Below are 17,688 nucleotides of genomic sequence, written 5' to 3'. Positions count from 1 at the left end.
AGCCAGATAGAGATGTGTCATCTCTGATTCACTAGCAGGGCGATGATCCTTCAGCAGCTGCAACTCGAGCAAGTGCAGTGTCAAGGTCAAGCAAGACTGTGCATACTTCCCTGAGCTTGAACGTCATGTTTTTGAAAGGAAACAATGATTATGTTTCCAACGCTGTTTGAAGGAGCTTACGATAGTACAATTGAGAGCTGTTCGAGAATCAATCTGTGCTGCATTTTCCTTGGGCCATGAGTTGTTGTCGTGAAGCTGGATTCACAACGCACTTCTGCTTTCTTTTGATCTTGTGCACATCAAAGCAGGGAGACAGTCTTTTGGCTGCAAGCTAATGCCTCATAAGTCATCGAATGACGAAATCTCTACATCCTCAACATGACTATGAGACTTTCCTTCCAAGTAATCTACACTCATAGAATTCTTTGGCTTCACCAGAATGGGTCACCAGTGAGCTCTACAAATTCTCATGATGTGTTCCATCCGATTGAAAGTTGATGGAAGTCCTATAAAACCACAATCTTCAGGATAATCATCTACCCCTACCATGTTTCCCCCAGAAACCAAAATGCAGAGACCTACCTAGGTAACTACAAACGATTAATCTTCTTTGGTATGAGATGAGATAAATCATTCTGATCACGTACCTAGTGAGTATTCTCGATTTGGCAAGATTCGATCAGAGATCATTACTGTCTAATCACTTTTTGAAGAATTACTGTTCCCTATCAAAAACTACCAGACGGTTCTTCTGATGGAAGTTCCAGCTCTTTCTAGACAAAGTTATCCGATATGAAGTGAAATGAAACTATTCTATGTTATCTGACCCAATCGCTTGGTCAGAATTTGACAAGGAACCACTAGAGTATACTACCTAGGTATGCGTCGAGCAACTAGCTATTTCAAGGAACTCCCATCAGAAGGCATGAGATCGTTATGGCAAAAGATCCAAAAACCAGATCCCTAAATAGCTAGTTTTCTAAGAGGAATATAAATAATCAAGATATAGTGTCTGGTGTTTTCACAATCGAAGGTCAATCTCGGTGCTAAATGCTGGATTGCTTTGACCCTATGATCTCTGGTGTACAACCATTGGAAGTTCATCCGCCTTTCTAGATGCAGATATTTAGGCGAAATTCATCCTACCTAGGTAGGTATACAGAGCAAAATCAACCCCGGGAGACTCGCCTCTGAATTTCCCAATGTACCATTCTTTCATTACTTTAATGGAGACAATATAAAGCTCTTCTTTAAGCCATGTATTTATTCTCGTCAGGTCACTACTATGTAGGTAAGTGATGATTGTGGTTTGAGGTTTCTCCCCTTTCATATCGAATAGCTCATGAGCTCTTCAATTCTAGCACTATCTTCGTCTGGACTTCTAGCAATGTATGCTTTCCGTTACAAGTACAAGCGCATGGACTAGGCCAGAAATATAATTGAATTTTGTCTGTTATGTATTATAGAGAATGGAAATCTTGGACCTTGTTACATTGCCCACAGGGACTCATAAGTCTGCATCGTTGCCGCTACAGCTAAACGTATTAATACCGACAAGTGAGAGAGCCGAGCATGGAGCCTGTGGCCATAGATCCTATGCCAGAAAATACAGAAAATTTGCTTCTCAGCCTTATCACGCATTCCGTCATTTATGTCGCAACTGCGGAAATTCTGTTAGCGTCTTGTTGCCTAACCCAATGTTGCACAGGCGTATATAGTTTGCTGGTGGTGGTGATAAATCTGGATACAGCAGAGGCTGTGCCAACAGGCTTTACAATGGCGGATGCTTTGAGCCTCTCGCATCATCTTTTGATGGTAGTACATCTGCAGGATGCCATGTTGCAGTGCTGCGAATGTAGTTGCTGTTCCAATCGCTTAATAGACTCGAGAATGTCACACACTTTTCAAAAGGTCAAAAGGTTATCCCTTGCAGCCATGGCAGATTTTCTTTCCTTCAACTGTAAATTTGTTGTTTTCTTCACAATCTTTCATTGAAATTTCATGAGATGGCGTATCTTTTATATATATTCTTCACAACTCATTGTACTAAAGGCCCATCCTATCGCTAGTACCGATTCGAATGATGTTAATATCGCAGCCTTGAAAACGACATTGCGACCGGCTGGGTTTCGGGCCCTAATGGCCGAGGAACTTGGGACCTGCTTTATAGTTGTCTTTGTACTTTACTAGCATGCGTCTACACCGCTATCCATTTGAACATACCTCCTGAAGGCGAGGGTAAAACCGCTGGGTATGGAAGAAAAGTAAAGTGGATTTTGATTGCGCTTTTCGCACCCGAGATTGTGGCTTATACTGCATTTGAACAATCATATATTTGTCACAAATTTCTCAAAAAGCTCCTTATTCAGGAAAGATAAATGTAGATAATCTGTCATACAAAATATGGTTTGGCGAAGCTAATGTTTGTATGCAGGCTGAGAATAAGTCACAAGATCCCCGGAGATCTGATCTCAAAATGTCGTACGCTCACTATGCTATGATGGGTGGATTCGCCGCAGATGTCAGCCACCTTCACAATGTTATAAAAAGGGCAACCTTTACCACAGAGGGTTATACTTTTCCTCTCAAGCATTGGCCGAAACTCCTCATGTTAAAAAAGAGGAAATTGATGATAAGAGCAAACAAGATAGCGTTGGAAAGGCTGTGGTGTGCCTACAAGGTATCTGGTGTATTGGACAAGCAATTGAAAGAAAGATAACTGGGTACCCGACCACCATGCTTGAAATACACACAGTCGTTCATGTCGTGTGTGTGCATTGGCGCTATACACAATGTGGGACAATAAGCCCTTGGACGTTGGAGTCCCAACGATGCTAGATTTCCGTGATGAAGATGAAAAGTACTTAGGGCTAGTTTGGATGTACAAATCCGCGCTGGATCCGCTGAATATTCCGCTCTTTTTGAAAGCGGATTTTGAATTTATATTTGGATATCAAATCGCGGATTCTATTAAATAATCTGTATTTCAATAAATTTAATATATTTCGAGATAGGGAGGAAATGGATTACTCTAAAATGATATTAAATAATCTGTGTTTTTCATTAAATTTGTATAAGAAAATAAGGGCGTGGATTGAAAACGAGGATTAGAAAAAGCAGTTCTTATTTTCAATTTAACAAATAATCCGTGTTTTTATAGGCTTTTATAGGTCTTTCATCTATATCCATATAGTATTATAATAATATTAGTGTTTCAAATATCTAAGTTTATAGGGTATCTTTATTTTTCTTCAAATCGTCTCTAATTTCGATTTAGATACTTTACATTTTTATTTCCTATATATTAAAATATATAGTTTAGTTTAAAAGTAGATTCTTTAATATCTTTTTATTATAGTTTTAGATTCTATTAATGATTTAGATTATAAACTGTCTTTTTCTTATTCATAATAAGCAACAATAAGGTTAATAATTCTAAATAGTTTATTCCTATTTTGATTTATAATTTAGCTATTGTTATTAGCTCTTTTTATTATACTCCAATTTCGAAAAAAAGAACTGGTATTCCTAGTAAATTTAAAACACAATCTCTTTTTGATTTAAACATTCTTAATATTATCAAAACAATTATATATATCTTTATACACTTTTCGACTTTTGATTGAGTTTTATTACAAAAAAACAAAGCTATAACATTCTCAATATACTTCAATTAATCAAAAGCTATATGTATTTCTTTATATTGTAAGCTAGCATGGAATTATATATAGTATAACTGAAGCCTTTTCTTATTCTAAAGAAACAATTTATAGATATGAAAAACACTTTATATAAATCTATTTATTAGTTTATTTTAATATACTTTAAGATGATTTTATTAAGTTTTAGATACTATAATAATATTATATCTATTAGTAATAAAGCTACTAGATTCAATTATATAATTCGCTTTTTTTCGAATAGTAAAAGATGAAAAATATTATATATATTTTGCGAATTATCTAGAAGCTCTCGATGATATCTTTATTCTAGTAACAATACCTTTCGAAAATTGATCTATTTATTTTAATCGAAAAGGGTATATTGTATAGAATATTCTTATAATAATTACTTTTAATTTACAATTTTGCTATATATTAATTGGTTAGGAAAATTCTGTGAATAATCAAAAGATACTTTCAAATACTTTGATTTCAAAAGGTTTACGAATTCCAGAAGGTTATTATTATTTAGATAATATAGAATATATAAATACTGAGTAAATTCTTATTCTATTCAAAGGAATAAAATATTATTTATAAAAGTAATTGGAATTCAATAAAATATTCAAAATATTAGAAAAGCTTTTCAATCTTCAATACTTTCTTATAAAATGAGATTAAGAGAATTTTTGGAATATTCAAAATATACTTTTCATTTTTAATATAATAATAAAAATACTTATATATAACTCAAATATGTATAGTTTATACTTTATATACTTTATATAATTTTATTTAACAAAATAATTTAAAGAAGATATATTTGAAGTTTAATTTGATTGTATTATTGATTGTATTTTAAATATTTTAAATAATATAATATAAATTCAAGTAGTAACAAATTAGATTCTATTTCGTTACAATTTATAGACTATTTTCAACAAGAAATTACAAAGATTATATAGAGAGATTATTATAAGATAAAAAGAATTCGAAAAGTGTAAGAGAAAGAAAAGCAATATTGTATTGAAATAGAATTTGATAAGTATATATAATTAAAATAGAAAGTAATTATCAGGATTTCTTTATTTACTATTATCTTTTACTATAGCTTTTAATATTTCTTTAAATTCTTTAAGAAATTAAAAAAAAATCTTCTTTTATTTTATATAATGGAATAGATTTCAAGTTTATTTATATTTTATTCTATCTTTAGGAATCTAAAATCTATATCTTTTTGGATTATAGTTTTATTAGAGATCTATTATTCTTTAGATTCAGAAAGTTTGATATTATTCTTTCTTTCTAGCTTCAAATATTAAAGCTTTAAGAAGTAAGATTTTTTCAAATAATATATTATCAATAACTGAATATTTTATAAGGAAGTTTATTAAGATACAAATATACTTTATTAATATATTAATAATTTAATATAATAATAAATAAAGAATAATAAATAAAAATGACTAGGGAGAAATAACTAATAAGAAAAAATCAAATAAACCTATTCAGATAAATCTTTCATTCATAAAAAATCCGAAGATTCTTTATCAATTTTTTTGTTTAGACTTTTTAAATTAGTTATAAACTACTCTACACTAGCTTTTCAAGTTCTAATTCAATCAAAATCTCAGAAAGTCTAATTGTCTAAACTTATATATAGTATTTATAAAATCAATAAACAGTATACCTTTATATTTGTTTTAATTCTTGATTGATATTCAAATCTTTCAAATCAATTTTTTCAAGCTTTTTAACTTTATTATTTTTTCTTTATTATCAAATTCTTCTTTTTCTTTTTTTTTTCTTATCAATATCGATTTTTCAATTTTCAAAATCTATTTCGAAATTATTTAATTCAAATTCTGATACAAAGTTATCATTATTTTGAATAAGGTTTTTTATTTTTAATACTTTTTAAATAAAATTAATTAAAATCAGATTTTCATTTAAATCTATATACTAGGATTATTGTATTTCGATATTCAATCAAATTTATATAATTATTTTATCTTATTTATTCTTTAATACCTTTAAAAAATCAGAAGTTTTGTAAAGCATTTTCAAAGTATAGAAAATCTAATACTTTTTCCTATCTTTCTCTTTTCGACTTCTAATTCTTTAAATATTATTCTTACCTTTCGATTACATATATTTCTAGCTTTTTTGCTTTTACGAATATTCTTTTTACTTTCTCTATAGCTTTTTCTTATTAGATTTAATTATTATTAATATCTTTTTGATTTTTTAAAGCTTAGAAAAGATTCAATATTATAAATATAATGCTTATTATTATTATTATTATTATTATTATTTCTAAAAGCGCATTGTTTGTATTATTTGTAATATTTTCATATTCGGAATAACTATATTTTATGAGAAATAAATAATATAATTAGCTGAATTATATGATATATAATATATTAATTTATAAATATATATTTCTAAATATTTAATTTTTCAATGCTTATTCCTTTCGCCCCTATTCTTGAAGCTTTTTAGGTATACACCTTTGAATATTTGAAACCTTTTCTACAATAGACTGAAATGATTTAAATCTAGATCTTGAAAGTGCTATATTCCAGGAAATCCTATAGCTATAATATAAATTACAAATGTATTATATAGAGAAGCTATATTATGTATTAATATTGAAAAGAGATTAATGAATAAATAAGAATTAGGTGTAAATGGAAGGTTATCTTTTTTTAAAAATAAGAGTATAAAGAAAGTTTCGAAAGTAAAGGTTTAAAGTGTAAGAAAGTAGTTTAAAAAAGGAAAAGCAGAAGTTGTTAAAAGAGCTTATTGATGGAAAGTGGGGAGTACGTAAATCTTTCTTGATTTCTAAGCTTTTTTTTTATTAATTGAATATAGCAATTGTATTATAAGAAATTAAAAAATATTAAAAATCAATTGAATTGTTTTGAAAAAAGCTCTTTTTCAATATTTAATTAAAGAGGTTTTGGATCAATTTATATTTAATGGAAAGTGTTGGAGATGGAATACTATTGTTTTTATAGTAATTCAAGAGACAGTTGAATCCTTTATAATTATTCATTTTGAGAGTGTGTTTTCTATTCTTTTTATTTATTAATTGAATAGATTATTGATTTAATTTATAATACTATAATATTGTATATTTCATACAAAAAGGCAAACTATTAAAGATATAGATAGCATTTTTCTTCAAAGAATAATGAAATTAGCAATCTTTATTATTAATGAATATTATATCTTGAAAGGCTAAACTTTATAGTTTTCTCACTAATCATTTCTTACTAGTTGTTTCTCACTAGCCGTTTCTTATCAGCCGTTTCTCATTTGCTATTTCTTATTAGCCAGTTATTACATACTTATATTCTTTATTTCATATATCTAGGACTAATGAATAAATGTTATTCATACTCATATATTATTAATATTAAATAAGATAAAGGTATTAAAAGATATAATATTAATATTTAATTGAATAAATACAAAGATTATATTAATAAAAACATACAATAAAAAAACAGAGTAAATAAAACTACTAAATCAAAAGCTATTAGAATTTGAAAGCCACCCTTCATTAAAGCTTGTTATAAAGGAGTGGATAATAGAGGCATTTCATTATTTTCCTTTTTGTATTGCTTTTTAAATTCTCTACAAATCTTATCCATAAACTCTATTTGAAATGGATCTATATATATAAATATCAATAACTCACTATAAGATTAATGAATACTAGATATTGAATATTATAGGAAATCAATAAGTTTGAAAGCAATATCAGCCCCTAGGGATTTATATTTATTAAAATAGTTTTATACAATTATATAGTATACTTAATGCTAAAGAAATAATAAATTATTGATTTGAGTATATAAGGTGTTAGAATAGTTTTTCGATTTATTAAAATCTCTTAAGATTTATTAATATAAAATAAACTATTTGTAATTTTAAAAGAAATAATTTTTCAAGACCTTTTTAATAATATATAGTTTGGCAATAGATTATTTATATCGCTTTATTTCTAATTATAAATCAATTATTATTATTATTATTATTATTATTATTAGTAATTTTCAACCAGGCCGTATAGGCGAGCCTCCCAGGGGGCATTACAGTTGGGCTAACTGCGGGATAATCTTCTAGTTTATATGATCCCTTTTTTCTAGGGATAGGATCTCAATACCCTTAGTAGTCTTTTAAACAATAACTAGTATATTTGTACCTTTGTCTCCAATCCTCTGAGCGTTTCCGTACACACTTTCCGATCTTCTATATAATATTTGTTTGAAAGCTACTTTATCCTGTAAGGGTAGCTTTTGTATATATTCTATTGCAATATAGTATACTGTGTACTTCAATTTTCTTTCATATAGCTTTTCTAGATCTATCCCCTCCTATTCTCTGTTTATGTTTGCCTAGATTAATCGATCCCTTTCCTTCTTTCTTTTTATTCTTCTAATAATGTTTTAGGGTATATGCTTTTATAGAAATCTGTTATAGTAATGAATTTAGTGAATTTGGCTAATGTATATATTAACTGTTTCAATAATCATTCTTGAGCTGTTTGATTGTAGAATGGATATTTGGGCTTAATATCTGGAGGCTAGGTTTCATAGATCGCAAGGACTTTGTGGCAATACATAATATACTCAGAGGATTTGAATGCTTTATATAAGCAATGGATTATTGTTTTCTTATATTTAAATTATTGGTAATAGTTTTCAAAGTCGCTATATACTAAGCAGATTGTTAATATACAATAAAGAATTACTTGTAAAAATTCTAATTCCTTAAAGTATTTATTTATACTCTTTGAATTCCATTTCTAATACTATTTAAAGAGTATTAATATTTATTTAATCCATTATGTCTATATTGCTGATTCCATAGTAGTTTTTGTTATAAAACGGATACCGCTTGTTGTAGATCGATTCGTATACCCTGAGGCTGATTTTCTTGTCCTTTTATTAGCGAGTGCATCTGTATGCTTATTCCCTTCAATCCCTATATGGCCTAACGACCATTTGATCTGAATCGAATGTGTTTGTATTAGTTTATAGTATTTGAGGAAAGCCCATTGCGATATAATAAAGACTGTACCTCTCATTCCTTATATCACTGATATGCTATCGATGTACATACAGATTTCCATTTGTTTTATACCAATAATATTTCTGATCACTGCTTGAAGGCCTCGATATGCCCCGATTGTTTTTATATTGAATATATAAGAGTTATAATACAATCCACCATTTTCTTTGTATACTATTGTCTGTCCTTTATATATAATATATCCATATCCTATTCGTCTATTATCCTTATTGGTCTGTTCCAATTTATTAGAGAATATAGTAATCTAATTGTATATATACTTATTCTATCATTCCTGAAACTACTTTACCACTATCTCTTTTATAAAACCTTTAATAAGATCCGTTCAATATTCTGGTGTGTAATAAAGCTTTGCTAAAGTTATCTCCTTAATTTGGGGAAGGTATTAACTAATTATCTAAATCTTTGTTCTGATTAACTACAATTAGCCTTCTCTGTTGCCAAAGGAGTAGATAGCTTTTATCCCTTAGTAATAAAGTAAGTGTTTTGAATCAATAATTTGGGTATGGAAGGCTGCTTTCCATTTTATTTGTTCTAGTATTACTTCTATTAGTAGGAGAATGCTATCCCTCATTATTACTATATTCGGGATTGTTCACTAGACTGGGAGGACTCCTCTGATTGCTATTCATAGGATCTTATTAATAGTTAGAATTGCTCCTCCTAATCGGGCACTCACTATTACTAATATCCCATCTCGATACTGTTTAATGGTTTTTGTTTGTTCTATATACCATACCTTTGCCCTATAAAATAGGACTGGATATAAGCAAATGATCACTACTTTTTATAAGAATACTATTAGGAAATCCGTTTGTAATCCGAGCTAGCCCTTAAATGTGATAAACTAATTTCTAGCTTTTGGCTGCTTGCATTTCGATATACTGTTTGAATATAAACTTGTAATCAAACTATATACCTAACTATTATAAAACCGATTCTGATATAATCGAAGAAATAGTGTAATCGCGATTTATTTTGTATACCAGATTGATAGAATGCTTGTATCGTATTATATAGATCATCTCCATCTTTTCGGATATAAAGATTATTTTGTTTCTAGTTCCCCAGCGAAATATGCTTTTTATATCTCTTATTAATATTGCAATGTTTTGTTGAATGCTTACTGATAATTAGTATAGATAGATGTCGTTTGTATACCCGAATTAGAGTTTAGAGTCTTGCTAAAGTAATTTTGTAAGATAAAGTATATACAGGACTGACGAGAGGGGTAAGCCTTATGGAATACTACATTCCATTGTGTTATAGTTAGTTATTGCTTTGTTAAATCTAATTCTAAATTGCTTTTAGATTAAGAAGGAGTCAATCAGAGCAATCAGATTCTATAGGAACCCCTATCCCCTTATTCATTTCAGAAATCTGTTTTTAAGTAGAGCATCAAATGCTTTTTGTATATCCAGTGTAACCATTGTGATTTTGTGACCTTTGTTAAGCATTATTTCTATATTATAAACAAACAATATTACTAAGTCTATAGCCAATTGTTTCGAAAGAGTATCACAGTATTATGAGTTGAGTATTTCTTGTGTTAGGGTTATCTATACTAGACATTTTGTTATAATCCTTTCAAGACCCTTTCTAATACAAAAGAGGAAAGTGATAGGCTGCTATGATCATGGGGATGTTTGATTTATCTTCCCTATTTTTGATAGTATAACTATTTTTACTTACTTTTATACTATAGGAAAGTGATTAAGTTATAAATATTTATTGAAAATAATATATAGAACTAAACCTATTTCTATTCAAATAGTTTTCAGTAATTTTACTATAATCTAATCTATCCCTAGGATATATTCGAGATTCTTATAATATTACATTCCATTTCCTTTATAAAGATAGGCTCCCCTCAAAATAGTTTTTCCCTATTTTGATTGTATTCGGAGTCTGGGAGATTGTCAGTAGCTTTAAAACACTATAGAATTTCCAAATATAGCAGCTCAGCCTTTTCTTTATTTGATATAATAATACATTCGCCTACTATAATTAATAAAAAGTAGTATATGGGATTCAGGTTATACCATCCAATCACTCTATACAGATCTCAATCTAATTTCATCTCATTAAGGAATTTCCTCTAATACCCTCTTTTAGCTTATTATATACACAATAGGAATGTTCTGCATTTTATAGAGTAATTGCTATTAATTGTACAGCTCCGGAGATATATATCTCGAACAATCATACAATCGGATGTTCACCAGAAGACCGATTTTCCTATCTTCCAATCCGGTTTTTCCTGTTATTCTGATTGTTTGTTATAATACCTTCTATATATTTTCAATAGCTCGATTTAGAGCTACATTTATAATTGCTATCTGTATCTCCTATTTGATTCCTACTATATTAACTAATATCATTCTTTGAAACAGAAATAGGTTTTCCTTCCTAATGTGATATACATATTGGGATCTCAATGCTGAGCTCGCTTTTTGTATAATAGTGAGGAGGGTATTGTAATCGGATCCGCAATATATATCAGCTCTGACTTCTATATATATTCCTAGGATATTGGAAAAGACTAGATTGATCATATATCCTGTTCTATATATTGCTTGCCCCAGGATGTTCGTGAATTTGAGATCTTTGTTACTAGATTATTCCGCAAGCTGATTGTCATTATACACTATATTCACATTTAGCTCGAATAATATGTAGTGAACATTGAAGTCTTCCTTAATAATTATATCCCCAATTAGTATTAGATCAAGGATTATCTCTAGGACTCCTGAGATATTCAGTTTTCTATATAAATTTAATAGTTTAATTCCGTTTATAGAAAGTTATATATAATCTTTATACTTCTTTTCTATTAATTATAGTATTTGTAATCTAGTTTTAATTCTAATATATATTATTATTTATAAACATCCCTACCCTTTCTTACATATCCCACTTCCCCTCCAGGAGATTATTGGGAATAAGCATTAATATCCATTATGTATTTGAATATATATATTAAATACCTAGAGCTCTTGTATATATATTACATCAATCTTTTCCTTAAACGCTTGCTGTAATATTGCTACATACAGTACAAGGCTTTTCCGTATATTTATTTAGATAATAGATAGCGGCTTTGATTTATTTATATAGATCTTCTATTATTATATTATATTCCCTAATTATAATCTAATTATTTAAAGCTTTAAGATTGAGATTCTTATTGATCTTTACTACCCTATTATAGATAATATATTGGCCTTATACATCCCGCTTTTCATCCGTTAAGCTTCCCGAGATATCATTCGCTTGCTCTCTTCTAATATCGCTTTCCGAATTACTACCATCTTTGTATTAAAAGATTACATCTATTCTAGATTTCCTTTTCCTTCCTTACACTATCACTAATATTTGAACTATTATTACTAATACTAAGGCAATAATAATATTGATTTCCCCTGCTTATCGGATAATCTAGATCTACTTTTGATCCGAGCACACTATCTTGCCATTCATCTATTAAGGTTTGATAAAACAATTGTTATAATCTGTTGGGAAGGGTCTGCAGTATCCTGCATATTATATTAAATAATTATAATCCCCAATTGACTTATAAATAAATAGCGAGTATACACACTTTCTGTATACCATTTCTTTTTTGTATTTCCAGCTTTTATAGTATTACTGACACCCTGGATCGTATCTTCCCAAAACTTGTCTTCTACTTGCTAGGAACATTCGGATCTTGTTGAATAGATTACAACGAGGTGATTGCTTTTAGAAGAATAGTATTCAGATAATCCGATTTTACTCATCTACTCCAAACTTGAATCTTACTACCCATACTGAATATAATCCCATCTAATACCAGATTTCTTTTTTTATTTGTTTTTTCCCAATTTTTATAAGCATTCCTAAAAGATTGATAATAATTATCAGAATCTCTGGTACTATATATATATACCATAACTCATTAATTACAAAATCTGTAGCTTTAATAGCTACTATAGCTTATTACTTGTTTACAAGAAGGACTATACAGACTTCTAGGGAAACTGTAACTGCCCACCCAGTTCAGATAATTGTTATTGTTGCAATAGCTCTAGCCTTTAGAGTAGCAATTTTTGGGATTACCTTTATTAATGCCTATCTGATTCCTTATAAGAATGATTTTATCTTGATTTGTTTATCAAATTAAAGAAAGAGTCTTTTATTTATATATTCTAATCTCAGTGCTTTATGATTATTCGCTTGGGCCTATTTACAGTTTTTACTTTCATTATTGAGCCGGAGGGAATAACAATTGCAGTTTTGGGGGTTTGAAGCATTCCCGTATACATTTGCATAATTGGCTTTATGCTTTTATTACTAGCTTCGAGTTAAAGGTTCCTTTTATATTATCTATGATAACTATTAATGCTCTGTATACCAGTTTTCCTACCAGTCAGCTTAGATCCTATTTTACAAATTGCATTACAAACTATATAAGGATTATTTTGAAACTGATAAATATTAAAGTTTTATTTATAGTATATTTCTATTGTATATTAATCTTTTTTTGAATAGCTATCTTTACAGTTATTTCAATAATATTCTGATTATTTTCAAGCAAGCTTGAAAGGGAACCAGTGGTTTTTATTACTAATCCGCATTTTCTTCAAAGTAATAATTAAAAAGCAATTATCGAAATCGATCGAGAAGCCCACTATCCCTATAGGTAACGATTGGTTTGCTGGCTCTCTCTGATTCTATTACAACAGCATTCTCAAGCCAAACAGCTCGAAGCACTACAGCGATCGCGCTGTATGTATTGTATAATATGATTTCGGGATATCCGTAGATATGATTGTTATGAGCTCGGTCTTGTATAATTCGATTGAATATACTACAATTCATGATTATAAATCAATTAATAATAAAATATATCTCAAAAATATGAATTCCTTATTTTATATATTCCAGAGCTATATTTATTCTATCTTTTAGTGTTTTTATCTGAAAAAGGTATAGAGTATATTGAATCAATAAGATTATTCTTCTTATTCAAAGAACAATTGTTTATTGTATTAAAGCTATAGAGTGATATACAAATTTACTATTAGCTATATAAGTTTCGAATAGAAATTAAAGAATCAACCAGCTCTCTATATAATGACTTTAATGCCAACGATATTTTCGATTATTAGCTTTGCTTATTTGTAGAAGCATTTTCTATAAATGATCAGGTGTATAAAGCTATATAATATTATTCTTTTCATTAAATCTAATATTTTAATCAGATAGATTAAAAAGATATTAATATTCTATAGAACATTCCTTAATCTAAATCAAATCAATTAAATCAAATAAACAATAAAAAAAGAGAATATTCATATCGAATTGATTTTCTTTTAATTTGATTATCAATTAGATTTTTATTATTATTAATATATATCTTATGCTTTAAAGCAATAGCTTATGCAAATTGATTATAATAAAGTATTCTCTATCTAATAAATTGATCTGATTATTGACTAATCTTTTATAAATAACTTTGTATTAAATTTAAAAGAAGCTTTTCATAGAATTTCTATTTAAACTGATTTGTAGATTTCTTTGAAATATCTTTAGTCTTAGTTTCCGGATTCACTAATTTATCTTCCCTTTCAATAATATCGGTAAAGGGATTCTTTTTACTTTCTAAATCATTATAGATATTATATTTTAGGTCTTAATTAATGTTATAGCTATTATTAATATCCCTCTTATTGTTATTATTCTTATTACTGTTTATATTGATATTTATTGAAAGTCCTTTTATCGATTTCGAAATCCTATTATATATTATAAATTAATATAATTAAAATAAGCTTTATTTAAATCAAATATCTATATATAGCTTTTCTTTTTGTAAAGAATATCTTTTTTTAATTAAAGATAATATTGTTATTATAAAAGGAATTGAATAGTAAATCTTTAATAAAAGAAAAGAAGGATATATTATAATCTCGAAGTTAGCTTTGAGATTCGATTGCTTTTACTATAGATTTGAGCTTTGTTTGAAATAACGAATTAGGAAAGAAGGATTTCGAGTTCGAGATTTCTATCTTTTTTTTTTTTATATAAATACAAACCTTCGATTACTATCGTTATCAATAATTTTCGATTTCCTAAATACTTTTGAGGTGTTTTAAATAATAATTATATTATTAATTATTAAAATAATTTTATATATAGAAAATAACTTCAAAAATATTTCAAAAAAAGGTTCTTTTTTTGAAAAGAAAAGAAAGAAGAAAGATAAAATCAAAATATATTTCTTTTCCAATTCTAAATACTTTTTTAAGATTATTATTTTATTAAAGCTTTTTATATGATTCTCAGGAATACTTTACTATACTTATAGCAATAGGATCATTCAATAACGGATACTAGCTATATTATAACAAATCATATTGAAGGAATCTTATAATATCATAATATTATCAATGTGTGGTTGTAAACAATCTGTCGCACCGCCGAGTGTGTCGGGTTACGATCCAATCGCTTTAACAATGATGATAATGATTATATTAATAACTAAAACAAATGAAAATAACAATATACGGTTTATCTATAAAGCAATAACCAATCAATTCTATAAGAAGAACAAAAAGCAACAAATAATCCTAAAGATTATAAGCACAATCGATATATGTATTAAAACTCTAAGCAAGATGAAATTAAGCTATGCTGATATATTGAGATCTGTATATATTGATAATATAATCAAGACTATAAGACAAGCCAAGCTTATACAGAAAATCCCTATACTAATTATAAAAGCAAATTTAAAGGGAACTACTAAATCCTATACTGATATACTCAAGATTGGAGGGATACCTTAAATATTGAAGAGTATTAAGGCAAGTATGCCCAAAATGATGAAAACGATATAGGAATACGAATAACAGGAGTGAAACAGTTACACAATCTTTATAAAAATGGGAAGTAGACAATAAATGATTGCCAATAACCTCTTCGAATTGTGATTAAAGATTATAGAAACAGTTCCTGAATTAAGACTCGAACTAATCCCCTTATTTTATTGTAATAGGATAGGATAAACTTTAGGATACAAAATATTAAAGGAATACAAGAATCTTTTATAAAACAAAAATTGTATATAACTAATTATTATATTTGATATAAATAATACTCAAGTCGCGAAGATTTAGTATAATTATATTGTACCTTAGATCTTTTATAACATACTGAATGTATTTACAATACTTCTAGATATAATTATCTAAAAAGAGATTAAAGTGTAGATAGGAAAGAAATCAATGTAATATAGAGTCTTTAAGTATAGAGTAAACTCTTTTACAAAAAGGACTAACTAGATTGTTAGTTTTAAGAAGATAGTAAAACTATTCCGGCTATTTAATATTAATGAATACTCGAAGTCTTTTGATAGATCGCGATGCCCTTAATCATAACAGTACTTCAATGGGTGCTAGCTATACTATAACCCGTATATATATTATTGTCCGGTTTATTGTTTTAGGTGTAGCAAACTGATTGCTAAATATATCAACAGAAAGATTTATAAGCAATATCAAAATAATACTTAATATACAGGATATCTAGAACCCTTTCAATCTGTATACAGCAATTGCCCTACAGCATTACGATCAGTTAATGGAAAACTGATCAGGCTTATCTATTAATAAGTAAAAGAAATCAGAATTATTAACCAAAAGGAGATTTAGGAAATATATAAAGGAAAGATACCTACTCCAACACTAGCTAAACAATCTCAAATGGTTATCCCCAGACCCCCTATATTGGGAGCCTATATTACTACCTATAAGAACAAATAGCAATTGGTAGATTGATTATTTAAATAGGCCTGATCAGGGGAGGGCCCCTCCAACAATCCGATTCACACCCCGAGCCGTAACCCTCCGCATCACATTAACAAAGAGGTAAACTATAATATAATAGCTATAGCTGAAAAAGCCTTTTCATCTCCTAATTCTGAAATAAGCAAAAGGAGTGAGTCAAATGTCGACAAAATCACTATTACCCCTGTATAAATCATATAATTAATATAAACTCAACAAGGGAAAGGGGGCTCATAATCGTATAAGCAAATGTAGAGTATAGACACTCCAATTATATTATCTTCCTATAGATCACTGAAGAAACTGATATAGATATCATCTGTATTCAAGAACCCCGATTATACAAAAACTTGGCAATCCAAAATCATGCTGTATATAACCAATACCAGCCGATTGATATCTGGGGAATGGCTGATAGCTCTAAGCATAAGCTATAAGTGATTACCTATATACGAAAAGAAGGTAACTTAAAGGTTAGATAAATAAAGCAAACTGGAAATAGGGATCTACTTTGAATCAATATTAATGAGTATTCAATCCTTAATATCTATTATACTCTGCTTAATTTATTAATAATAGAATATATACTCGAACTAGAGATTGCCCTAAGGATTGATATAGTTATTGAAGATAACTTTAATGCTAAGTATGATTTATGGGAACCCGGAGTAGCAACTGCCAATCAAGATGATATACTTATACAATAAACTATCGAATAAGAAATAGAATATATCGGAACTCCTGGTGCTCCTATATATATAAGGGAATATATTCTGAATCTGACCTTTTCCAATTTAATCACCACTATAATAATAATCAATAATAACCTATACAACAGCTCCAATTATATCACTCAAGTTATTACTATTTCGAATAAAGAAACCTTTAAATACAAGCAAATATATATCTGGATACACAATTTAGATTTATCCTGTTTAGTAGGTATAATAACCAATCGCTTAGCAAACCTCTAGAACCCAGATCTTCAATCTATTTATGATATCAACAGACTGATTGCCAGACTCACAAGCGTATTGAGCGCCTTTGTAATAGCTGTGGGGCAGAAAGGCTACAAACCCTATCGATTATCCCTG

General features: G+C 28.5%; 1 protein-coding gene across 1 annotated transcript; it reads left to right on the top strand.

Moving 5' to 3' along the window:
- Window positions 1-1,890: 1,890 nt before the first annotated feature.
- EAF02_009984 (uncharacterized protein) lies at window positions 1,891-2,378 on the top strand (the record flags this gene model as incomplete). The annotated part of the gene is made up of 2 exons (XM_038906032.1): window positions 1,891-1,919; window positions 2,099-2,378. The coding sequence occupies 2 exons, from the start codon at window positions 1,891-1,893 to the stop codon at window positions 2,376-2,378; spliced, it is 309 nt and encodes a 102-aa protein (XP_038754144.1).
- Between the last annotated feature and the right edge of the window lie 15,310 nt (window positions 2,379-17,688).

The sequence above is a fragment of the Botrytis sinoallii genome, assembly GCF_014898435.1.
Source record: "Botrytis sinoallii strain Bc 23 chromosome Unknown BSIN_023, whole genome shotgun sequence".
Classification (NCBI taxonomy): Eukaryota; Fungi; Ascomycota; class Leotiomycetes; order Helotiales; family Sclerotiniaceae; genus Botrytis; species Botrytis sinoallii.
This window is presented reverse-complemented; position numbering and strand designations above follow the sequence as displayed.